At 41.0% G+C, this 26,607-nt stretch overlaps 1 protein-coding gene across 1 annotated transcript; it reads right to left on the reverse strand.

Moving 5' to 3' along the window:
* Positions 1–1,426: 1,426 nt before the first annotated feature.
* LOC118771517 (vasoactive intestinal polypeptide receptor 2-like) lies at positions 1,427–26,607 on the reverse strand. The gene is made up of 13 exons (XM_036519523.1): positions 26,545–26,607; positions 24,778–24,880; positions 18,611–18,718; positions 16,429–16,520; positions 8,159–8,256; positions 7,910–8,042; positions 6,807–6,957; positions 6,362–6,422; positions 5,003–5,072; positions 4,238–4,329; positions 2,755–2,881; positions 2,623–2,664; positions 1,427–1,600 (listed from the first exon to the last, which is right to left on the reverse strand). Exons 1-13 carry the CDS (start codon positions 26,605–26,607, stop codon positions 1,427–1,429), a joined length of 1,314 nt encoding a protein of 437 aa, XP_036375416.1.

Consider the following 26,607-nt stretch of genomic DNA (forward strand, 5'->3'; position numbering starts at 1 on the left):
TAGGAAATATTAGTGAAACTATTGCCACACGTTCAATTGTCAATAAATGGTTGTATACTAACCCAAAGTTGACATTAAGGCCCTTGAATGAACGCCACACCCTGTGAAAACAAGTCTGTACATTTGAGTTTGCTTTGGTCAACCATAATTCCTGACGGTGAGGGCCTGGACGACAAATACACTAATTCATCTGTATTCACAAAAAAGGATAAAGCATAAGTAACTACATTCCATTCACATGCTACAATGCTTAGCCACGATGCATTGCATTTCTGCAGAAGATAACATTCATGTTGTGGCTGTTTTTTTCCCCCATAACAGGCCACTGGAAGGACAACAGTAAGACAAAAGGAAACAACAACACCAGAAAAAAAAAGAAAAAAAAAAAAAACATTTCGCATAATCAAACTGTTTAACAAGTATAACGAAGCTTGGCTCTATTTAATGAGGTTGTTATAGTGACATCACCTCCTGTACTGCCAAAGAAGAATTGTCTGGTCTCACAGGGGGGAGAAATTCTTGGCTGGGGTTAAGATCAGACTCTGCAGAGGCACTATGTGGCTACAGAATCTATTGACCTTGTATCCTCCCATCTGACCATACTGCTGACACCAATTAAAAGTATCTGTATGAACATTCACCAGCACAATGAATGCAGTGCAAAACACAGTCTGCTTCCAGAGAGTGACAGAGATAGTGCTCCCTAATTGCTTCATGGAAACATATTATCCTTAAGTTCAGATGGGTTTCAGATTACAATTTAGAATGTTTTCATTTGTGACCCAACGTATAAGGAAATAGAACAAATTGAAAAGAAATTCAAGCAAATAATTAGGACAAAGTTTGCCATACAAGTGTAGCCACCTTAACCAATACAATATGACAAACTTTTCAGCTATTATTTATATATTTTTGGTTTGTGTTGTTATATAGACAACAGTTCCAAATTCATATGTAATCATATTTCTAATCTCATTTTGATTTATTGTCTTTTTAAATTAATTGCATTGTGTAACATGGACAGGACACCTTTCACATAATTACATCGTGATGTTAAATATCCTTTCAGGTACACACCCGCTTTAGCATCTGCTTATCTACATCGTGAGCATCATAACCACATGTAACCACAATGGCAGTTCATCCAGCAGAGAGGTTAGGAATCCAATCAGCTGTCAGCTACAGGGAGGGCATAACTGGCATCATCCAACACAAGAATGACTGACACATCTGTCAGAAAGAGAACCCTGTGTATCATTCGACCCATAACAAGAAATGCACGACCCCACTGCACACACGGCGTCATTTAATCCGTACAAGAAACGCACAGTCCGTCGCAAGTAGCACGTAAATCCAAGGCTGGCGCTAAACGGGATTTAGCGGGAAAAGCGGGAAATAACCTCCCCCCCCCCCCCCCCAGCCCCTTTCACAGGACGGTGGTCTCCGTCTGGAGGAGGGACTGGGCCCGGGACCCTCGGCGGAACGGCACCACGGTCTCCGAGTCGTTCCTGGAGACGGACGAGCTGTGGCGCCTGTAGTCGCGGCTCATGTCGCAGTTCAGGCAAAAGCTCCGCCACTTCCTCTTGATTTCGCCTTGAACCTGAGAACGGACATATGGGAAAGGAGCAGGAGACCGTGGGCAGGCGCGTGAGAAAGTTCAACAGGAACCCCGGTCCATCCTGTGGTGTGATGCTAAGGAGCAGGGCTTGTAAACCAAAAAAGCAGCAGCTTCAGTTTCCCCGGCTTGGCACTACTGCTGTGCCATTAGACAAGCTACCCACCCCAAATTTCCTCAATAAATATGCAGCAGTATAAATGGATAAGCATAAAAATGGTAAGCTAAGTGAATTGTTCTAGAGAAGACTGTCTGCAAATGTACCAAATGTACTGTAACAGGCCGTACACTCCTCAAGCCCTACTGTGCTCCAACTGAATCGAAAGGTTATCCACTGCAGCACTGTCGGGCCCAGTTGTGAACACTCTGAGTGCTCGCAAGATGTCCTATGCATTTCTAACTCTCTGCATAAACAAACTGCTCCTGGCACCGTGCTTTGCAATTCCCCCAGCCTCACTCAAATGCCCTTCGAACAAATGTGCCACCCATGGCTACACTTTTGGATCTGAAGTGCTGGTTTACAGGAATAACATTTCCTCATCTTAATAAAACCTTGCATATCATATTAATTTGAATTTATACTTTGAAAATGAGTGAAGTAAAAAAAAATAAATGTTTAAAAAAATGAGGTTGGAAAAAAAAAAAACTGAAGACATTTTTGAATATTCGCAAAGTGTGGAACAAATGATTTCCAAAAAAGCCAATTGAACGTTTTAGACTGCGGTTCTGAGAACGCACTTCGCAGTAGCCCGAAGTCACGGATCACCACTCATCCGCTACTAAGTCGCCTTTGTACAATTCAAACACCCCAAATATATTTGAAGATAAAAGGGTGGGATTGAAAAACTCGCTGTTCATTTGTTAGCGCCCATTTGGAAGTGTCAGCTGTATTTGACTGGCTGTTAAATCACTGCAACTTTCATCCGTCTCCTCGGGTGATGGTCCATTTATCAGATTTACTTGGAAGGAAAAAAAAAAACACCACAAAGAGCAAGGCGCAATCTTACCTCACTGTTCAAAAAACAGTACAGAATGGCAACAACCAGGCCCTGCAATTAAAAGAGCGCATATTAAAACATAATTTAAACAGGAAACAATCCATAAATCATATCAGACAGAAAAAAACGTACAAGCTTTACCTGAAAGGATCCGAGGGCCAGATCAAAAAATATTTTGTAGTCTTCCATGGATTCATTGAGAGAGACGAACACCACATAATGCACTCCGAACAGGGGTATCAGCAGGAGTGTAGATTTGGCCAATCTCCTGAAATGACACTCTGAAATGTCAAGCACTTTCTCATGCGCAGAATAGAACCTGTGAATCTATTCAGATGTGAGTCGTTCTTTCAGAAGCACAGCAAACTTTAAGACCAGTAATATATACGTATATATTCTGTAGACATACCCACAGATCAGAGTCAGGGTAGTATAGTTAATTTGAATAAGCCTTTAAAATCACTTGTGCATCTTTGTGAAAATGACTCAGATAGGAACAAAACTCTCACCTAAAATAAAGACAGCATCAACACTAAATCTAGCACAATGAAAGTACAACACATTTAAAACAATCTCCTCACATATGTACTTGGTGCAAAGGATTCTCCTTACAGAGGTGTTCATTGGTGCAAACTACTGACACCTTGGAGAGGTGCTTCTGCTCATGTGCTGAATGTAATATTCCTTCTCACACCTCCATTCTTCGTTTCATTGTAATCTGGCAGTGGGGCCTTGGCAGACTCTGTATGGCTGCCTGTATGTGCAGTAGCCGTGCTATCTGTTAAATTTCTGAGGAGATCTGAGATTGGCATGAAATACAGGAGCAGGCTGCAGATTATGTTGGGATTAGACTTCCCTGGAGGAACCCTCCCCTTTCTGGCAGCATCATTTCCACCAATAGATTTCAAGGAGCAGTTGGCTTGTTATATATATAGAGACGATGATATTTGGTCTCATTCCTTCACAGCTGATGTCACTGTGCCAACCTGTGATGTTTGGGATTATCCGATTACTCCGCAGCTCCCAAAGTTTTCTGTTGTTAGGTTTGTCATATGAAATCCTCATGACACATTGTGACAGGAGTATGGCTTCCCACAGGTAAAACAGGTAAGCATTTTTCTAGTGTGTACCACGTGCAAGATAGTTTAAGAATGTTTCAAATCCCCTTTTTCTATTTTTTATCTTCAATCCCCATTGCAAGCAGAAAACAATCTTGCGTCAACAAAGAAGGTAAATTGCACTTATTTTAAATGCTATGTCATTCTTTTATATTTATTCGTTTATATTTTTGCAAAGGAAAAGTCATTAACAAATGTTTCTACAAAATGTAGGGGTAAATCTATTTTTAAATTGGTAATTGACTTCTATCTGGCCATATTTTAAAACATTTCACATTTAACAGAATTTGGTGAGCTGCCAGTACGACATTCACAGTCATTTTTATCTTTGCTTTATACACAGATGTTCTCCATGTAGCAGGTAACTGCTACATTCACCATAACATTCCCTGATCATCTTTCATCATACCCCAACAGGATTGTATGTCCTGTATATTGTTTAAAGAGGGTAGGAGGCCACACCTGTACTGAGACTGAAACGGTTTTAAGAGGACATGAGGAAATACCTGTACTGAGACTGGTCATTGCCTCCTACGTCAGGACATCTCAGCTTTTGAACCAAGATTCTTATTATGCTGATAAACAGAATAAAGTTGACCTGGGAAATAGGGACAAGAAATCAGTTACACATTCTCTCTGTTCTTAGACTAACTACACTGACATCGTCTACAAAAACTATGCCATCTGGTTTGTAGCCCAGTTCAGAAAAAAAAATTTGGCCCAGAGTTGCTTCTCTAGCAATGAAATAGAAACATTGCAATACTTGGAGTCAAACTTAATATTTAGACAAGGGGTAGGCAAATCTGAGCATTTAGCCTGAATGTGTTCAGCAAGTGCCACAGTATCTAGCATGCTCATGTTGTCCACACCAGCAAGCCTTTTTGTCTGTGAGATTGAATACTACAAATACCATCTCTGCATGCATAAATCCATGTGGCATGCATTCCTCTGAATAAACATTGTATTACCTTAATGGCATTTCACAGACACTCTTACTCAGAGCAACTTACATAGTTTAAAGTTTTTTTTGACACGTTATCCATTTATACAGCTGTGTCTTTACTGAGGCAATTGCGGGTGAAGTACAACGACAGTGCCCCAGCAGGGAATCGAACCAGCAACATTTTGGTTACTGGCCCTGCTCCTTACCTACTATGCTTCACTGCCGCCAACTCTTATGTTAATTCTCTGTGATACGCATCCTGGTCTACGGTTTCTCTTTTTGATATACGGAAAAACCTGCAAACAGCACAATCTGCAGCTGTACCTACCGTGATGGAAAACACTATGGGACCATTGATCACCCACATAGGAATAGCATTTTCATTCACCTCCCAACACCTAAACACAGGGTAAAATGAAGACAATCAAAAATCATTTCCCAACATTCATATGTGTTATGATTGTTTCTAGTGTTTGTGTCTTCCCCTGTGAAGTTAAGGTGTACCCATACTTTCCCCGCATTAACTGGAAACAAAAAGGATTTTTTTCTCTGTGAGCAATATGCGTTTTATCTATGAGTCCCGATATACAATACCAGTTAAAAGTTTTGGCACACCATTATTACCATTTTCCATTTTAGAATAATAGAGATCATGGCAGAGAGATCATAACTATGAAATAACACAAAGGGAATTATCTAGTGACCCAAAAAGTGTTAAATCAAAACTATCTTTAGATTGTTTTTAGATAGATATTTTAGATTCTTCAAAGTAGCCAAAAACAATTTTTTTAATTAATTTTTTTTGGAAGGAAGGGAATGCAGACATAGACAAATATAAATAGTGAAGCTGATGCCTAAGAAACAAATTTTAAGCATTTAAACACAAGTCTTTAGATGAAAATGTCTTTGAATGCATGTTTTCCATTATCTTAATCAGGTGTGTCCAAACTTTTTTACTGGTACTGTATGTTATTCTGTACGCTGGAATACAAACTCCCTGAGGTCATTTACTTATATTTTTAATCATTTCATCTAAGAAACATCCACTTCAAAATAATACAGCTAGAAAAAGGTTAGGCAATGTGTTTTGCAGTGCATGTTTAATTAGCCTTTCGGCACAAGGAACGGCAGGGGTTAATACAGCAATTACTTTCTCTTTTGGAGAAATGTCTCAGTTGACTCTAGTCATTTGTTCAGTCAGACTGTTTTTAAGAGCGTGCTCCTTTTTTCTGTCGCCATTTCAGACGTCCGTGAAAGAAAATGAGCATTTGATGTTTAGATTCCATACTTCCTCCCATTAACTACAGATGAATATTTTTTGCAGTGGATCACTAATTAACCTTTAGACAGGAGGAACAGTAGGGGGTATACTTCCGTTTTCTCATTAATTACAGATTTCATGAATAATTGTATCACAAGCCATAACAATACATTAATAGAAACTGTCATCTGCAAAAGTATAAATGGAATTATTTCACAAATTAAAAATGACTTGCTGCAATAATTCGCCATCGTAACTATGTACGCATTTGCCATTCGCTCATCATTTTAAAGGGCTGCAGGCCAAGATGTGCACTTTTTTTCCCAGAGAGCAAGAAAATTAGTTTCACTGTCGAATTTACTGTTACCATCACTTACTTTAAATGTACTTTCTGCTCATGCGTATTACCCACTTCTTACTGCTTACCCTGTGTCTTCCAGGTAAATTCTTGCAATAATCCATGCAGACACAAACACGGTTGGGAATCCTAAATAACACAATTAAACAACATCAGGTAATTAGCATCTTCACCTTTTTTTTCACTGCATATTTAGCATTCCCTTTTTCCCTTCAATGACCTTTAAATATGTTTTAAGACAAAAAAGACATAAATTATATCATATTAATGTATCCAGTCAGAGTTTTTTCATCATTACAATACTAATGCATTGCTTAGTAGTACTTAGTAATTGTAGTAGTTGTAATAGTTGCTGTAATTGCAGTGAGGTAAGCAACCTGCTCATTGAGCAGGACTGACAGATGTCTCAGTCATGTTACATAACAGTTATGAATTCATAAGTGTAAGAGTCTAACTAGTTAAGGAGGCCTGTGTTCTTCCAGCACCTAATGGCGCAGCCAAAGCACCGCTTACCCCATCCAACGAGGAGATAGACGTTGAAGTGTCTGTTTTCGGAGAATATGACCATGAGTAGGGTGTGGAGGTACAGGCCTTCCACCAGCAGCCAGAAGAAGTTGGCCATGATGCAGTAGTGAAAGATGACCAGGCTTGCTTTGCACCCCATCTGAAACACCAGCAGAGTAACGCAGGGTTTGCTCAATAATTTCACTTTTCTGTGATAAATTTTAAGAAAGGACAGAGAGAACAACTGCAAACGTAATTATAGGAAAGCATTCGGGGTTAAGCCTGATTTGTGATGCGTTATTTGAAAGATATGAAAGTTGCTTTCGGGTACTGCCATTTGCTAGGCAAATATTATTATGATGTTATAGTGACAGCTCCTACTACTGCTAATATCCTGTGTATGCTTTGTCATGTAGCAGATGCTCTCATCCAGAGCTACTTACAAAAAGCAAGAGTACAAACTGCAACTAATTGATCTACAAATATTGTTGATACATTAATAATGCAGTCTTCTGCTGTGTGCCTGAATTTCCCCTCTCTAAGATGGTACATGCCTGTTATCCTTCTCCCTGTTCATTCTTGCATTAAAAGAGGGCAGAACCAGCACTTTGTTGTCTTCCGACATGAACAGACCTGTGAGATAACTCTCCTATGGGGAGTTAAATATTCGCTTTGCCATTTTGAGTTAACCGTCTTGAGGACCTGATCATTTTAGGTTTTGATGAGACTGTCGCCTTTAGCCAATTATAGTAATAATAGTTGGGACTCCTGGTGATCAGTGCTGCTTCTGCCACAGTATTTAGTTACTGGGAACATAGTGAGGAATTCTAACAGTGGCTGTGTAACTATGGGCTACCATGAAGGCTGCCAATTTGAAAATTAAATATGTTGTAATATATTGATAAATATATTGTTCAAGCTAAGAAAATGTGTCACAGACACACTTAAAATATATGAATGCAAAGCAGCAACATACCAAATAATTTCAAAATTTTCAATTGAGCTAAAAAAAATATATTCTCTAAAATATATTCTTAATATATTATTTTTTTTATATGGGTGGGGGAACCTTCTGAGCTATGAGAACTGCCCAGCAGCGAACGGCAACTGACCAGAGAGGGCTGGTCGGAGCACTGCGTGTTGTGCGAGAAAAGAACATCGTCCTTCACCAAAACCGCGACGGCTCTCAGCATGAAGGAGGCAAACAGATTCAGGTGGATGTAGTTCCGTGTGCAGTGGAGTTTTCTGCGGTTGCCAGAAAAGGAAATTAAATTACTAACATGTCTTGGTTTTTTTTTTTTTTTTTTACGATGGTAGAAGTGCGCTGTAGATTTGTTTGTTAGAAGATGCGTCCCACTCACCTAAAAAGGCAAAGGATGGCACTTCCTGTTGTAAGAGCAATCAGGGATAAGCTGTGTCCCAAAGTGTAAAGGGTCTTCACCACCTTATAAAACAGCAGCTGCAAAAGAAAATAAAATGAGGTCAATTTTGAGTTTAGGGAATTTGTGCTGACATAATATTTTTGTTTTTTGTTCCATGCTTTATTACCAGACTAGCCTTATTCAGTCAATTATGAATAAAATTTTGATATTCTTTTGTTTAACATATCATTGGCTGTAGTGTATTTTAAAAACAACCAGCTGTCTATGGAACGTCAATCTAACACTCAAGACATTTTCACAAACTACCACACAGTTCATAAAACAAACTTCAGAGATATACATATTGAAAGGGACAGATCACACTGAACGTCTGAAGCATTAATCTAGGTCTCCTCTGTTGTCCAAAATCAGATACATCCAAGAGTTACAATACATGTATGAATATATCCTCTCATCTGGATATGGAGATCCCTACAGAGTTGTGTAACAACATTAACAAGGACAAGCACTGAGGGACATAGCTCCATTTGTTGTGGTATCCCAAGCATACTCAATAAATACAGAGAAGCTTTGTCTGTAACTGCCAAACCCCAGACAGGAAGGTAATATAATAAAGAAACAGACAGAAAACACACACTAAATTGACAGCAACCTTTAATTATCCATCTGTCTGCAGTGCAAAAGTCACTCTTGAAAGCAGGACTTAAAGGAGTTGTTGCAGTCAGAAAAACTTGATATAGATGGATGTAGTGATTGATGTACTACAATAATAATAAGTTCACTCATGTCTTATAAAGTGACTTACTTTGAGTGCTAAACAAACATCTGAAGGACAAAACTTCAGTTTAAAATATCTGCTAGAGAGAGCTGAGAAAATGAGTGTCCTGTCTCGGGCACCATCTTTGAATTGTCTGTAATATCCTTAAGTGGTACTGACTACAGTTCAGCATAAATGCAATGCACTTAGCCCTTAATGCTGACTACTTTTCCTTTCTTCAAACACAATATTGACAGACAGCTGCAATCTTAACAATCAAAAAAAATTATGTGTAATAATAAAATAATCACAGCACTACCTTAAATTCATAGATCCAAATCATGGAGAAGACACATTATGGCTGGACTGAATAGAAAGGCCAATAATTAACAGTTCTGCTGGGCAACAAATAGTTTCTTGCAGACAAACCTCATGCACTTTTCACCTTGAGGAGAGCTGTCTACCAACTTGTTCACAGGGAATTCAAATCTGCCACATAAGACCTTTCGTGAGTCTATTATTATTTTCCCCAGGGGAGGAACTTTGATACTTTGTCCCCCCTAACGGATACAAAACAAAGTCGTCCGGTGCAAAAAAAAAGGTCAGACGAGGTGCCCGGAAAACCTCTGCGACACCTCACAGCCATTCTTTTGTGGCAGTGTCAAATTTGCATTCGTTTATTCATACAACTGCTTTCAAAAAAAAAAAAAAAAAAACAGGATGTCACCCTGCTTCAGCCCATGGTATTACTGCTTCTTTCATTTATGCCATTGTGTCTGCTACTTAAGTTATAGGACTTTGCATAATATAAATAAACCTTTAAATCGTATCCTTAGTTACTGAGTTATAACTCTATGTCATTGGCTTTGACTTACCCTAAAGTCAAACAGGAATCAAAGTGATATAAAAAAAAACGATAAATAATGGCCAGCATTACATAGGCCGGCTATATTTTGAAACACATTTTCATTGATTTCACCCATTTACTGAGGTCAGAAAGTTGTGCTTAATAGCAAATAAACATCAAAACTTGCACACTGTATCTGGCTAGTGAGGAAAACATCTTGTTGAATAAGTTTACTCTTTGAAAGACGAGGCTGGCAGAAAAATATGTCCTAGTTTTAGTAACAGCAGACATAGATAAGAGATAAGGGGAATGTCCCTATTTCATTTTAGTTTGATTAAACTAACCTACAAAAACTGGCAACTCCTGCCAATTAAATATCTCTTGTAGAGCTTTTCCCTCTCTTTATGATTTATAAAATATAAAAGAATCACCATCTGTGGGCTTAATGAATCTACAGACACATTTCAGTGTCATTCCTGTAACACTTTCCAGCATGTTCTCTCAGAACGGGGTGCCAAACAAGCTGAAGATTTCCTCCAGTCAAGAGAGACCAGAGCGGCATAGTATCTGTTACATTGCATTTCATAGTAAATTGCTCTGATACACTTAGGCTTCTCACTTCATCAACTGCCATTAACTGAGGATCAGAAACAATAATGTCTGACCTGATAAGCCTGAAATGGATTTATTTCCAGCATTAGGAAATATCTATCAGCAAGTAGATACCTATTAATTCTGGCTGTGCCTAGCAAAAACATTTCATGACATGAAGAGTTCGTAATAACTGCTTTATTTTCAAGATTATTCAAAGTGGTATTAGTTACACTTACATTTCAAATACATGTTCACGGCTTCATGAATACTGACACTTTCTTCAACTGTTCTTCAGCTATACAGCAAACCAGAAAAGAGTTTTTTTTTTTTTTTTAAGTCTTGTACATAATATCTACCAGCCACAGAAAATCATGATTATTGTCTATGCATTTAGTTTTTTAAAAGGTGATCCGTTGACTTCCTTCAGCCACCAGAGTGTCAATGTACCACATAACACCACACAGACATGGCTGACAAATTAAACACACGCAGTTGAGGGGAGCAATATTAAAAATCAAACACATTATCTGCCATCACTGATTGCATTTGACGTTTTCGCTATACAGTCACTAATTAGGAGCGAGGTTCGCTTGTTTGGCGATCACTTAACGCTGGAGAGACTGTGCCCGCCGGCGTTCTATCGACTGTGACCTCAGTGCACACCAACAGCAAGCGGAAGGTTAACTTTCCGCTCCGGTCTGGTCATTAGAGGTTGAACTACATCAGTGTGTATGAGCGGTTCAGCACATTCTTACCACTGTCACAGGGACGGATGGGAGAGATGGCTGTAGGGCTCAATCTGCTAATTTCATGGACTGCTAACGACACTGTTAAAAATAAAACTACTTCAGAACATTGTGTCAATGATTACGAACCCCAGCAGTTTGGCATCAGAACTGACAAGCAGGGGCAAGCTGCAGACTGCGAATAGTGGTGCATATCATTTGTCTCTAAAATGCACACATATCCCAATATGCACAATATTGAGGAAATGGGCCGGTTGTTCAAGAAGTAAGTGTGACCTATGAATGCCACATACTTTAATCTGTACTCTACAGCATTACCGTCACTGTTGTTCTCAGCTATTTCAATCTGTTATTTTAGCATGTCTCCCAGGTAGGTGAGAGTGAGCACTCATGCTGGTTGAGAAGCAGTGAATATATCTAAACTTTAATTAAAACTTCAATAAAACCACTACAACTGATTCTGGCAGGAAAAAAAAAAAATACCCAGAAGCACGTAATCACAAGTCACTATCCAAAAAAAACAACTTTATTTCTCTCCCATCAATCAGACTAACTTGATGACCTCTGAGTGAGCATCACTCAGTTAGCATCACCACCCCAGTGCAAGGTGAGTATTTCTACCTGAGTTTTCTCTGGGGTCAACGGCCTCCAAAACAGCCACAGACTCCCAGACATGGCAGTTGCCAGGTCTGTTCCTATTTGGGCGGCAGTGTAGCATAGTCGTTAAGGAGCAGAAGCAGGACTTGTACCCTAAAGGTTGCTGGTTCGATTCCCTGCTGGGGCACTGCTGCTGGGAAAGGTACTTAACCCACAATTGCCTCAGTACATATTCAGCTGTATACATGGATAAAAAAAAAAAAACTAACTTATGTAAGTCACTCTGGATAAGAGCATCTGCTAAATTCCAATGATAATAATATTTCTTAAGATGGCAATGTCAGGGAGAAGGCCTTAGGGCACACACTGGCTTGGTGCTGAATAAACAGTACAGTATATGTTACGCTGGCTCACACAGACATTCCAGCAGAAACTGGGCAGAGCGTAAATTTGTGTAAAAGAGAGAGAAGCCAGTCTGTTTCAGAGTGACGACAGACAAAGCACAGCATGCAGACACTCAATGAGGTACCAGGCAGGCCAGTGTGGAGGCTGGAGGTGCAGTGGCGGGGGGGCTGTACTGTGGTATGGACGGAGATGGACATCGGTGTTAATTGAGGACTCTCTGACTGCTCGATACAGAGACAGTAATCTGGCCTGCCTGGCTTTGCTCTGAGGAAATGAACACCCTCCAATTTGTGCACAGAAACGGCTGGCTGAGAATCCCACCTGTCAGTCAGACTTCCCTGGTGTGGAACACCGTGTCCCTGACTCAATGGCCAACCTGTTCACCCAGTGCAAACTCAGTGGAGCATCTCTGTGGGCGTGCTCTGGGTCGGTGTGCGCTTCCAAGTACCCACGACCTTGAGTGCTTCCTAAGCCATGCAAAGGGCTTTCCTGGGGAGTGTAGCACGGTTTTCCAGAGAGAAATGAACACTGTTTTCATGCTGGTGCTACGCTGGGTGCAAACATTGCCAGCAGCCAATGAATGGCTCGTGAGATATCGGGCATGCTGAAAAAATGGACCCTCTTGGTATTTCGCATCCTTTGATGTGAATATTAAAGAAATAAATCACACTATATATTCTTGTTTAGTAAGAAACAGATCCTGAATCACTGTGTGAGATCCAATCAGAAAATCGACACGCACAGTGGAAAGTGAGATATTATCATGCAACACAAAAAACATTCAGGTATTAAGTTATAAATCCCGCTAAAAGCCTTGGCAGGCTTTCACATGCTAACTGTCATGGCTTCTTCAGAAATTCAGCAAGGTGTTGATGTACTGTTTGGGAATGTTCATGTATTATTATGGTATTATTTCAGTACAGTACTATTAGTACATTGTCTTATGTTTTGGATCAACGTCTCTGTATTGATCACACAGTGAGATATATTTCTGGTCTCGAAAGTGGAAAGAATAAACTTCACATTGTGCAGTATAAGTCTCTCTAATCTAATGACAGCTCATGTCTTAACAGCATGATTAAACAAAAAACAAAAACATAACCTTACATTGTTTCATAAAATGACATGTGTTTATGTATGCTATGCTCCCTGAAACAAATGAAGACACACATTACTTGACTTTTTGGTGAAGCTGGTACATGAAATGGCAGCACGGGTTGTCAAAACATTGTTTGGTTTCTTAAATATGCTCCTTCATCCCATTAAGCTAATCACTTTGTTGGAGATTAGCGTCAAAACAGTCAACATAAGTCATTTAATTGCTATGTACATTCAGACAAGAAATCTATTTCTGTTTCTTGAGGAATTCAAAAGACTAATGTCTACATTTAGGACTAAATACATAAAAAGGAAGTGTTAGAATCCTGACACTGTCAGTAACTGTTTAAACTTCACCAAACAAAAAAAGGACAAACACAAAACCTTATCTGCTGTATTTACTGGCTTTGTACTTTTTCATTTTTGTGGGTCATTTTTTGACCACTGAGTGGCTGGGGGGGGGGGGGGGGGGGGTGTTGTCTCTCCTGTCAAAGATGCCAGTACTTAGAGGTCTGCAGGTGAATGCGGATTCAGCCCACACTGGAAGTTGTTCTGCCAGCTGCTGTTCTTTTGATTCAGGCAGGAGGCGTATCTGTGTTTCGAACAGGAGCCAGACTATCCCACTCCCCTCTGAGCTCTGTTCCTGATGCCCCTGGTAACAGAGAACTTTAAACAGACAGATGACCCTCACAGGGCTTTACAAACCAACAGGAGATTCTCCATTATAGTTATTGGTGTTCCAAACCACCCCCAACTGTTGCCATGCATCTTTCTGCCCGCTGGGCGATCATTTCTGTCACGCAGTTGTAAGGCCTGAAATGCATTAGTAATCACCGATACACACACACACACACACACACACCTTCAAACCACCTGCTGCTGCACAGTTCTGTCATGCACACAATGTGAAAGCCACTGTGTCACCTCTTTCACACCCCTGGTATTTAACCTCCTCTGATGTGGGCATTTAAATACGTTTGAAAAGCATTTTGAAAATGTATGTGCCAGAACTCCTCCGTCCATTGTTCCTGCCTGAGAAATAAATAACATTGTACCTCTCTGAGTTCTCTTCGATTTCTGCATGAAATCACCAACAAACCAACAGAGAACAAAAATATTTGGGGGGTATTTTTTTGGGGGGCAGTAACAGGAGCATACTGTTAAGGAGCAGAACTCGTAACCCAAAGGTTACTGGTTCAATTCCCAGGTGGCCCACTGATGCTGTACAATCTAAATTGCTTCTGTAAATATACAGGCTCGTAACAGGTAAAAATGTAAGTTATATAAGTTGCTCTGGATAAGAGCATCTGCTAAGCAAAGCAAAAAAAAGTTTTGTTAAATTTAAATTTATGTTAAATAACCTATTAATTTTGCAGCCAAGAAAGGAAACTTCATTGGTAAGTCATACTCTATTTCTAGGGAGCGTAGCAGTGTAGCAAAGAGGCAGTGCTTTATTTACATGATAGAGGGACAGCATGGCTTATTCCCTGTATGAAAATCGGGCTGCACAGGGTTTAAACCATCACAGCTCAAATCTCTGCGCTCATATTAATTCAGCAGATATGAATTTCCATACAATTAAAATGTGAAGTTTGAGTTTATAGCCGTACTTAGATGCCAGGTGCTATCCCCGTTGGACTCCAGGCAAAATATGAGAGGTTGTTGACCCACCCACTGTGGACATTATAAACAGGAAAAAGAAAGGGGGAGATGGGGAGGAGGAGGGAAGCCGTGAACAGCTGATGCAGAAAGGAAGTGGTGAGTGGGATTTTTATAGAAGTGAACTAGTTTGAGGGACAAACCAGAAGGACTAGTTTGTCTAGGTTTTGTTAATTGTGTAAGGACTGCCTGAAAAATTCTCTACCCAAACCCTCTTTTGGAATTTCAGGTGTTACAGACAAACTGGTTTGGGAGGCAAAAAAGTATGACAGGGGCTGCGTTGATATCCCAGAATGCTCTGCAAGTACCTGTACATCTACAACAATTACAAGTTGAAAAAAAAGACAAGAGTCCTCTTCAGCTAACTTGTGAAAGCCTCAGAGTCTCATTGTAGAACATGATTTCCCTTCCTAAAACACCTCAGAGGCCGGCTATAATCATAAATTCAGTATCGGACCGAATGAGGCGGCGCATCATTCACAACCCACGATCGTTTGCAATGCATCACTCCCCGGGCCTTATAGTGTCAACAGCCCTGGGGGGGGAGAGACTCTCCCAAAAGTTTCCACCGAGCAGTGGCTGCAGCGTGACACTTTTTAGCACGCCGCTTTGCTCCGCTGCAGAGACGCCTGCGTTTGATCCGAGCCAAAGTCCCGGGCGATTGGGGAGCAGGAGCCCCAAAACGCGGCGCCGAGCTCTGCGGGAGTCTGGCAGCAGAATTACCGGATCACCACCGCAGATTATGGAACAACCGTCTCCCTGTCACGGTAAGCTCTCCAGCCCAAACACTCCTCCAGAGCGCCAGTCAGTTTTATTTCTTTTTTTTTCCCCCACCACAAGATAAAGACTTTTCAAAAAAGCTTGAATGTCGTTAAGCACTCACGCACAGGGAAATGGCAAGGGTCGGTATCCAAGAGCGCAGCACTATAAAGTGACAAGATAAAGTATTACTTTTTACAGATGAGGAATCTGCTCCTGCTGACTACTGATCCCAGTCCGTTTCTGCTGAAAAGGTCTCGGTTCTACGTCAAACTGCCAAAGTCGGAGAGGTACAGGCTGAACCCTGAGGGCCGGGTACGAAAGCTACCCACACTGTCTGCCGACAGTGACCGGTGAGCCCACAGCAGCAGAGCAGACTGGCTTTGCTCTGCTGTGGGATAGGGGAGGGCAGGTCAGTCAGGGCTTCAACGCGCTCAGTCACCCTGCTACTCTCAAGCTGCCTGTGAGTTGCTGGGATAACGTCATCTGAGTAGCACGTATACTCCATATACTGGGGCACACACTGTGACTTGTGGATTGAAAGAGTATATACTGGGGTATGTGAGGATTGCATTCATTTCACCCAAATGCATTCCTGCACAAGTGCAGAGTGTGCTACTGAGAGAAGAGCCTGGTATACATTTGCTGATATACATAATACATATACATGTGTGTTTAGATTTATTTAAATTTTACACAGAGAGGTATGGCATGAATTGCCTGTTGTTAATTGGGTGCAATAGTCTGCTATGAAACTGTAACTCGCATGTTATTCAGAACCACTTACCTTGTCCTGCCGTGCTTCTGAACCGCACACACTGGTTATGTTGGGAAAAACCTCTGACCAGCCATCAGCCGTACAGTTTTTGCTGATGTTCCCTGAGGAAAGCACAAAGCCCAGACACTCTCATTTGGTGTCCACTCCCCCATACAGCACCACTCCCCCATACAGCACCACTCCCCCATACAGCATCACTCCCCCATACAGCACCACTCCCCCATACAGCATCACTCCCCCATACAGCATCACTCCCCCATACAGCACCACTCCCCCATACAGCATCACTCCCCCATACAGCTCTAACCATCTCCCTTGGTGAACGGATAAACGTCATGTATCCGCACGTACAATGACCACACAGAGTAGCCTCAGCACTGATCAGCTCAGCAGCTAACACGTTCCAAGGGAGCTAGTGGAACGTATGACCGTTTACTATTCAGGGGGCTTTGCACAGTTACATGAGCGCTTACATGCTCAGCCTGAACTGAAATAACTTCTCTTTTTCTCACATTAATAAATACAGTCTGCAACTGGGCTGTTGCGATATTCCCTCTGATCAGCGGGTTAAACGCTCCCAGTAGGCACCGCCCTCCCACAAGTCGTGAAAATCTACACGTTGTTGACCTAATTTCTAGCTGTTTGGGGAAGTGCAGAGAGTTTTGTGCAAAAAAAAAAAAAAAAAAAGTCTCTCAGCGGCGAGGCAAGCCAACCCTTTTCGTTTGGGACTGGGTGGTTCAGTGAGCTAAATATTTAATATGTCTTTCGCCCTCACCATGCCAGGGAAGCATAAACAGATTACAGCGCACAGAACGCTTCAGGGGCATTGGGGTGGCGTGCCGCTGAAGGAAAATGTAAATGTTACCGCGCTGATTTGGTCTGTTTGTTTATTTCCCGCGCGGCCCCTGGAAGCAGGAGAACTTCCACACGAGCGAGACCCCTCTGATTGGCTCCACACCACAGGCCAAGTTCAGCCTGTGTGTGGCCACTATGCCGTGGAAACCACAAAGAGGCCCCTTCTGTTACACTACAGCCACAGATATGCTACTTACTGACCAGATACTCAGCTCTGTGAGCATCACATCAATGGTTCTGCCGCTCCCGTTGTTGAAGTTATCAGTGTTCTGATTTGCTGATTTGTTATGAATGTTCCAGAAGGGGGCATGGGATTTAAAAGGAAAACAGTTACCTAAGCAATGCAGGTAGCATCAGAACTTCCTACTGCCAAAGTGAACTTCCTAGATAAGGGAATACTGAAGACAGAATGAATGGAGGAGCTGAATATCTGGTCATAATCTAGAATATCTGTGCTACAGCCTCAGTGGAGCCCCTCACAGATACCAAGCTCCTAACAGCCTCCAATTGTACTTCCTGACTTTAGCACCCACCACGATACCAGCTGTGTCATTATATTTTAGCCCAGAGCAGCCACAGAGGGAGAGAAGGAGCACTGAATCGAAAGGGTTTCTTTGAAGGAAGCAGTGGAGATGGACCCATTTTCGTCTACTGACTTACTGCAAAGCTAAGCAAATTTCCAGAGAGCAAATATCTATCAGTCTTATTTTAATTCAGATGAAGACACAAATGTGACATTCTGTTGAAATAGCATTATGAAATAGGTAGTAAAGAAGTACAGTGTGCTATTCATGAAAACATTTCCATATAGTGTACTCAATTAATTAACTGAGGACAAATTAGGACAGTTAATCAATACATTGTGCATGACCCATTTCTAATGACGGGTTAAAGTAATCAAACTGGCTCGCAGATAAATGAACCGGTTTTAAAGGGGAGATCACTGTGCCTGTAACACTATTCTAAATGCCCCTAATGTTGGTTTGTTAACAGCAGTGCTATCATTGCACACTTGGCTTGACTGCATGGGTCACTGCATATTAAAGATAGAACTGACATGATAACATTTGCCTCTGGTCTGAAATATGGGATACTTCATACTTTTTTCACTGCTGCAGACATGAAAACAGGAGTAAAAAGCAATATGTAATAAACATATGTCAGTGAACACTATATTTCACCAATTGCATTAAGGCCCAAGTATTCCCATTTTCAAATCCAGAACAGCAGCAAAATATCAAAACACCACCAAGAGTATGTTGATATATTGATATTTTATATTTTTTGTTGATATTTATTGGCCAGATAAGAGAAGATATCTTAAGAAAAGTCATACCATTTCTACCAAAAAGACTTTTAAGCACCCTTGGACAAGGTATCGTGACCGTTTCTCCAATCTCTGCACGATCCCAGCATGATATGTTATCCCAGAATCCTTTGCATCCTGTAAAGCAAAACCACAAAGAACAAAACATGAAATATCTGCGGTTCTAATTAACCTGCATTTTATACATATGTAGGAATTACTCATTTTTATGATACCGAAGTTTTCTTCTGAAGTCAGACAAATAAACCCATTATTACAAATTCATACATTTCTTATTTTCTAGACTAGTTGAGTTCCTTTTTATTGGTTAAAGGCAGTAGCACAAAAGAGGCAAGGACACAAACACACTATCACTCCACATAAAGAAAAGTTGCTCTTTTCAAGGCGATACAATATGTAATTATTGCTCTACACACAGCCAGATAATGTTCCACCTTTAAAGGAAAGCGTTTTACAGAAACTGTTTAAGTAGCACGTTTGCAGTTATTTTAATTCTGCACTCAACTAGCCTCTGAGATGGCAGAGAGAAGTTAACATAAACAAGACGGGATATTTTTGTCTTCACTTTCTTTAATGACTGTAGTCTCACATCTCAAGAGTGAGAGGGGCCATCTAAGAGTACTGCAGTGCGTGTTCATCAGCGAGGACTCAGAAAATCTCAGAACTGAATTAAAAACGCTTCTCTTGAATTCCATTTATGACTGATTATTCTCATCATAAATGCGTGCGTGAATGTGCTACGGGCAAACAATCAGCCACGCTGTTGTTAACATTCTTGTTGGGGTTAATACAGTGCATGTGGGGTGAAACTGTGATTCCGCAAACAGAGAGATAAAGAAACATCAGTATGCAAAATGTTCTAAATCATGAGACTAAGGTAGAGCAATGAGGCGCTGCACTGAAACTTTAGTTTCCGATTGCAAATTATTTTTCTCAGTCTTTTTTTTTGTGTTAATTTATTATATCCAACTGTGGTGTGAAACTGGAGAAAGAATAAAGCCTGTCTTATCTTTGACACTGTGAAAGGAGTCCAGCGCCCTATCTACTGTATGGGGTACAGTCGCTTTCTCACTGGCTATGTGCTTATGGAAATGTGGCTAGGTTCTTTTGAATGCCAGACAGCGTGGCTCAGCTTGGCATTTTGATAGTGCTTGTGAAGAGCATCTGTTAAACGGCCATCTTAGAGTCCTTGTTTGTTTGCATATTGCCCGTTTGTTTTAGTTCTGTTTATCTCGGACGCACAGTTTTGCATTAGCCGCATCTTATTAGCATACTGACAGTGGCAAACACGAAGATGGCATTCCAACCTGGGGGGGGGTACACTTCGCTACGAGAAAATGTGCAGGCCCAGCACAGTGAAGGAGAGGGTGCAGCGGAACCAGCATGGAATTGTGGGAAAGAACAGGGCTCATCACCCCAAGGTTACTTATCCCGAATTGTCTCCTGTCCAGCTGTATAAATGCATAACGCAAAAATTGCCAGCCATACAAGTCTTTCTGGATAAGAGCATCTGCTAAGAGAATATGATGTTATGCGGGAGCACACAGGCTTCTGTTATGTTTTTCGAGTGCCAATATAGTGACATATTCACCCTGAAACCACTTAGGTGATGAGGTGGATTGAAGTCATTTTGGAGGTGGGGACATAACTGACATGAAGGCAAACACCACTTACAGCGGACCGTGCAGAGTCAAGAGGTATATGTAAATGCTCTGTAACACGAAACGTCCTTTTGCTCTCTCCAAATAACACCGTGAACATGACTGATATGCTAGAACTAAATTTCTTAATCGTGTTGAAACACTTGCTCCCATAAAGAGGAGAGCCGGGAGCTGGGGGAGCCATCTCTGGTGCTGAACGCTTCAGATGCGGTGGGGACCGGATGCGGCAGTCGCTGGGGGAGCCGTCTCCGGTGCTGAACGCTTCAGACGCGGTGGGGACCGGGTGCGGCAGTCGCTGGGGGAGCCGTCTCCGGTGCTGAACGCTTCAGACGCGGTGGGGACCGGGTGCGGCAGTCGCTGGGGGAGCCGTCTCCGGTGCTGAACGCTTCAGACGCGGTGGGGACCGGGTGCGGCAGTCGTTCGTCTTCCTCCAACGAAGCTGCTGCTGCCATTCCCATCCACTGACATCTCCCCCGTCCCCTACACCAGATAAAAACGATCGCTGACTCCGAGGGCAGCCACGCGCGTGCGGCGAATCCGAATGGAGCTCTCTCTGAGGCGTCCGGCCGCAGTGTGGGGAGAATCGAAAGGCAGCAGACTGCCGGGTTGAAAAGGTGACGTCCCACCCTGCTCCATTGAGGCAGAGCAGGAAGTGAGCGCCCTTAAATCTGAGCTCGCAGCCTCCTTGGGTGAGTCTGGTCTCCTCCGGTAGTGGAGGCCAGTATTTGTGGAACTAGATCTGCAAGTGAACCCCGAACCGGTGGTCTCACTGCAGAGCTCAATTCCAATGGCCAATGTTGTTACCAAGGCAATTTGCCCCCAGCTCAACTGGTAATGACGCTGGCCATTAGAATTTAGCCGAGCGACGAGAACATCGGTTAAAATCTCGCTCACGGAGGCGCGGACCTTGTTCACATTCCTTACCTTTGCCGACATGGGTTTAGGGAGGGTCCCATGCAGGTCCACGAGCCTGTCCCTTGTACACACACAAAAACCGAATCACGAATATCGATTGTGAGAAAACATAAGCACAGGTCGTCATGACACCAAAAGAAAGATGATGTTTTTGGGCAAGCAGTTAATCAACTACGGGAGCGTGTGCTTCCACCCAGAGATGCACATGAGTGATGGCTCCACTGATACTCAAATGGAACAGTTGTGTGGTAAAAGGGGGCTCTTGAGCAGAACGAGGTGAGAATTCACACCTCGGAGTTCGCGACAAAATCCCAGCGAAGGCTGCAGATTTCCGTACGTAAGCATGACCTCTGAGGCCGGGTTTATTTTAATCTCAGGCTCTTTCTCCACACAGTGAGCCATACGTACGAATATGCCCAAAATGTACATTCACCCCAGTTCTGTGTCAGGTCTGGTATTCATGCTTAATGACTGCTGTGCTAAATTCAACACTTTATCTAGAGGCTTTAACTGTTCTCTTTAGCGCTAATCCCCTTGGCTCTGTTTCCTACAGCTAACTCAAATCTGTAAAAGTGCTGAACATCTTAGGTGCAGGGAGTGGGCAGACAGCTGTTAGGATGGTCTAACTCCTCTGCACATGATTATGCTTTCTGTTCCAGCGCGCACAAATCATATTTGCACATTGATTTTTTTTTTCCCTTTTATTCCCAATATCTACCTGCACCAATTTATATTTACAAGATTGGTTCCGCAGAGCTGTCTAACTTTGCTCCTCTGTGCAGACTGCCACTCTTAATCTAAACAATAGTGCCGAGATCAAAAGATGGAAATTCCATCTTCCTATTGAATATCTTCAAAGGAAAACCTACGATATGAGAAGATTAAAGATTACATAAACACTCTGTATTCATGCAATACGCATACACGTATGTATTCTTTATATATAGAACAACAGGGACTGTCTGTCCCTATTATATTGTATGCTGCAAGAGCAACCTTGGAGGGTCATTCAATGTTATAAACCTCTTTTCAAAGGCCCTGAAAAAGCAGAGAAAAATAATTGGAGAATGTAGTGCTGTTCTGTGAATTGCTCAAACCGTTACACAATGATATTATATGGAAGCAGCTTTTTGTTGCTAAAACTGAATGAAATATTGACCACCATGTTAAAAACACCCTTTTCTTCTAAGAAAAAAAAAACCACAATCAATACATAAATAACTTCAGCGGCATCTTTGACTTTTTAAAGACTTTGAAAGGAGCAATCAAATAACCTACAAGCAAAGCGATTCATTAAACGACCTTCAAAACCAATCAGCACTTCCTTGTATTTTACAACAATTTCTATAAATCCCAATGCAATTATCAAGATAATGATCTAAACTCTTCCCTAAATGGCATCAATCTCCCTGAACTATCGGAGTCAAGCCGGCTGGTCAGTAATGCCTTTCACACGTAAGGAAGAGCGTGTTAAAGCCATGCCTACTGAAAATGACTTCATCTTCCTTAAGGGACACACTGTTGGTGTGAACTCTGCCCCTTTCTTTCACGGCCCTTCAAATGCCTTCAAAATAAGAGATCTTTCAGTCTCCTTAAGTACATATTGGCGTATTGATAACAGAAAAGGCCTCATTACATCGTTTGGTCCATACGGTGAGTTTAGGTCATGGTCACATGCCTTTGTCTGTTGTGAGGGAACCTCTGATTGGTCCCTTGTCTTCAAACCTGGTGATATTCTGTATGTCATAAACAACCGCTAGACTCTTTGCAAAGAAAGCCAGCATACTCTGTTTTATTTAGCCTGTATAAAAGAAACATAGTTATGCTATATAGTACCATATAGCTAAACATATCTATTGAGAATGAGTACATTACTGAATTCCTATGTGTGGTGTAATAAAATTAATGAGTAGTTATGCATTACAGACATTCCTTTGGCTAGAGATGATACACACTTGAGAAGATTTTAAGATGTTACTGCAATATTTATTTTTTTCTCCCTGCTATGACCTCAATTTCACAAAAAAGGACCTCTTAATACTGAAATATCCCCCCTCACAAAAACCCCCCAAACAAAACAAAAAACTATCAAATAAATAAAATGAAACTGAATAATGATCAACAACTTCAATCTCTTGAAAGCAGCCCTGTTTATGGAGAAAGGAATTATTCATTCTCAGGGTCTATGAAGAAGAACAAACATCTTATAACTGCATAAAATCATATTAAAATATTTACTGCCAGCATATACTTCAAGAGGCAAGCCAGGGGAGAGATTAAATGTGTATCCGTAAAAGGATGCCAGTCTAAGAGAATTATCCCCTATGTGATATAGCAGAAAAAAACCTATGCATTGTGCATTGATGTCATCTGTTGATGAGTTCACAACCAACATGACAGCTTTTCTCACCTTGGCATTTGAATTTTTGCTGTCTAAAAATGTTCAGTTTTCATATAAAATAAAATGATACAGTAGAATTTAAAAACAGTATAGAATCATGTACACATTTGACATGGACAAGTAAAAAGAGACTCTTTATCCTTCTCTCAAGCTGGATGCCTATCAGAAAGCACTTCCTAAACTGTTTAAGAATCCTTAGACAGTTTGAATTTAGAGAGCCCATTTATACATTTCTTTAAATGAATTTTGGATACATTGCTCGGGGCAAAATTTCACAAAAATTGAATGTAATCAGTAGCCATGATAACAGGACTCGCTGTTGAACGGTTTTCAGGATATGTGAATTATGCATGATTCATAAAAATCAAGTTGAAAGTTAATATTTGATGGTACGTTTAATTGGAACTTAACGCGACGCGGCACGGCGATGTTGCATTAAATCAAAATCATTTGGAAGCAAAACGATGCACATCTGCACTGGGGAAATTAGGGAAGATTAAAGGACACGGCCGGAGAACAAATTGTGTTGATAGAAACATGATGAAAGTCGTTGCAAGCTTGCGAACGTGGAAGACAATTGGACATAACAGTGATGTGTCTGTGATTTAAGGACAACATACTTTCCAGATTCATGAAGAATTCATGAAAAGATAAATCAGCAATTTAAGGGGGGAAAAAAAGCAGACCTAAGAATTTTGAGTATACTCATATGCTCTTTCAGTTTTGTTTGACATACGTTTCTTTCCAGGATACCTGTTACACTGGAAAGGACAAAGTGATCCTTACTGCTGTCCCTGAACGATATTCAAGAATCTTCCGTGCTCACCTGAAACACTACCACCTGAAGCACTTTCTTATGTCTTAATCTACGTTTTCCCCAAAAATTCAAATCATTGCATTGGGTTCATGCGCTTGTAGAGTCCTTAATGGCTATTTGTTTGTGTTGTACTCTGCCTCGCTTGCAAGTCGCTTCAGATAAAAGTGTCTGCCAAATGAATAAATGTAACTGACATTGCAGAATTACACTTTGTCATGTATCTTGTTTCACACCTTGGTGACCTCTCCTTACCCGATCTTATCTTAACTAAATCCACATTTTCCCCACTTAAAGACACATTATACAATACCTAAAAATGGTATTGACATAGGAGTTTTTTGGTTAAAAAAAAAAAGAAAAGAAAGAAACGTTATGTTCTGACCTTTGGAATCCGACTGTTCTTGCTTCTTAAGCCTGGTGTAACAGTCTTCTTCGTCCCTCTGAAGCTCCAAAAGGAAATTGCACGTAGGATGTCTTCCGTTCACCTGAGGGTACAGCCGAAGAACAACAAACCAGTCTTTCAGATTATGGTGTATCACATAAAAAGGCTCAGAATGGTTACAAACATATTAAATATGAATTCCTCTTTTCATTCTTTCTACTTATTTATAAGATGTCCTTTTTTGTTGTTGTTGGTTTAGTGATCTGTTCAAGATATCACTAACAACAACGCATTAATGTACAAGGCGTGTATATTATCTGATTTATCTGCTAGAGATGCCGAAACAAAATCTGGTGAAAATATGAATAAATAACCATCTTCAAAGATATCTTATCTAAACAGTAAATATCTTCTCCATTGATATTCATTGATGATACAGTGACTGAAATGAGATAAGGAGCTTCAGTATTGCTGAAAAATTCAGACAGAAAAAAGCTTGAAAAATTAAATAAGGAATTAAAGAAGATACAACCCACTTTTGGTACATTCTGATATGTTAGTGACTGTACATTTCCCAAAAAGCTGTGGAGGGCACCAATCATCTGTCTTTGTCTGACAGGCATGTATTGATACTATTGGTGTTCTGTGCATGATGTCATAGTACAAGCCACCACCTCAGAGGATGTTGTACTGAAAACAACATCTCGTCAGTTGTCAGTACATTTTGTAAGAGCTGACTCAGGAACTCACAGTGGCTTCTTTGCTGCTCTAGGACTTCTCAATATGGGTTTTGGGCTGCATAAATGGGTACATGACAACAACCTCCATTGCTTCTTTTGGCTGTTTTTCAGCTAATGCCACAGTTGTCATAGACGAAAGGCTACATTATGTGTAACCCATGAATCTAAACAAAAATTTATGGCCACCTTAGAAAGAAATTTGAACTCTTCAGGCCCCATCTAGTGTTAGAACACTGAAATCTGAGCATTTTATGCAGTATTCTGTGCTGTTATTTTTCCACTTTAACACCAGTTATTGAAATTGTTGTAGCACTTATTCTGTATTCAGTATAGCAGCTGTCTGGCACCAGAAGTGCACTGACAGCATACATAAGCACTGCTTTTGTGTGGTCTTATTATATATTATACACTTACACATCTTTGCTTTGTGAGTAGGTCTGGGTAAGAGCATCTGAAGCCAAGAAACTTCACATAATGGTGAAGAGCAGCTTGTGTGTTTCCAGGTAGCACTGAGTATTGTTGAGTGTGCAGGCAGGCACAAAGCATCTAAACCATACAGTGTTAAAAACCATCTATTGTTAAAAAAAAAAAAAAAAAAATCAGTGCTTGAGGATCACTGTGACAAGAAGGCACCACACTAAGCTAACTGATGTAAGGACTGGCTTGGGGACCACTTCCTGTTCTGGCCTCAGGGTTTTGCCCTGACAAACATGTGTATTTATTCAATACGCAGGACAAGGTCAAATAATTACACAGAAAAAAAAAAGAAAGAAATGCAAGACAACAATGGGATCAGTGTCTTTTCCACCCACAGAGAAGCACAGGGCAGTGTGCCATCTGTTTTGCATTGGTGCTCTGTTCTGTGTGTTTACACTACCCGTTTTGTTTGGTGTGTTCTTAATTTGTGCTCTCGTACAATAATAGAGTGTATTTACTCTGAGTCAGGTACGGTTTTGCCAAAAACGACAGTGATTACCCCTGCTCTGGTCTGAGGTGCCCTCTGTAATACAAGCGCTCCCTGACTCACTGTTGCTTCCAGCGTGTTTTTAATGAGAGTGAAGACGGCCAGAAATGAAGAGTTGATTTCCAT

The sequence above is a fragment of the Megalops cyprinoides genome, chromosome 24 (assembly GCF_013368585.1).
Source record: "Megalops cyprinoides isolate fMegCyp1 chromosome 24, fMegCyp1.pri, whole genome shotgun sequence".
NCBI lineage: Eukaryota > Metazoa > Chordata > Actinopteri > Elopiformes > Megalopidae > Megalops > Megalops cyprinoides.

What these genes read in the sequence shown, in the direction of transcription:
- LOC118771517 (XM_036519523.1), bottom strand. Translation starts at nt 26,607, where the DNA reads ATGGAAATCAACTCTTCATTTCTGGCCGTCTTCACTCTCATTAAAAAC. An exon ending in CCATAGTGTTTTCCATCACG is followed by an intron (nt 4,330 to 5,002) that starts GTAGGTACAGCT and finishes CCTATTTCCCAG; the next exon opens with GTCAACTTTATTCTGTTTAT. An exon ending in ACTGTTTTTTGAACAGTGAG is followed by an intron (nt 1,601 to 2,622) that starts GTAAGATTGCGC and finishes GTCCGTTCTCAG; the next exon opens with GTTCAAGGCGAAATCAAGAG.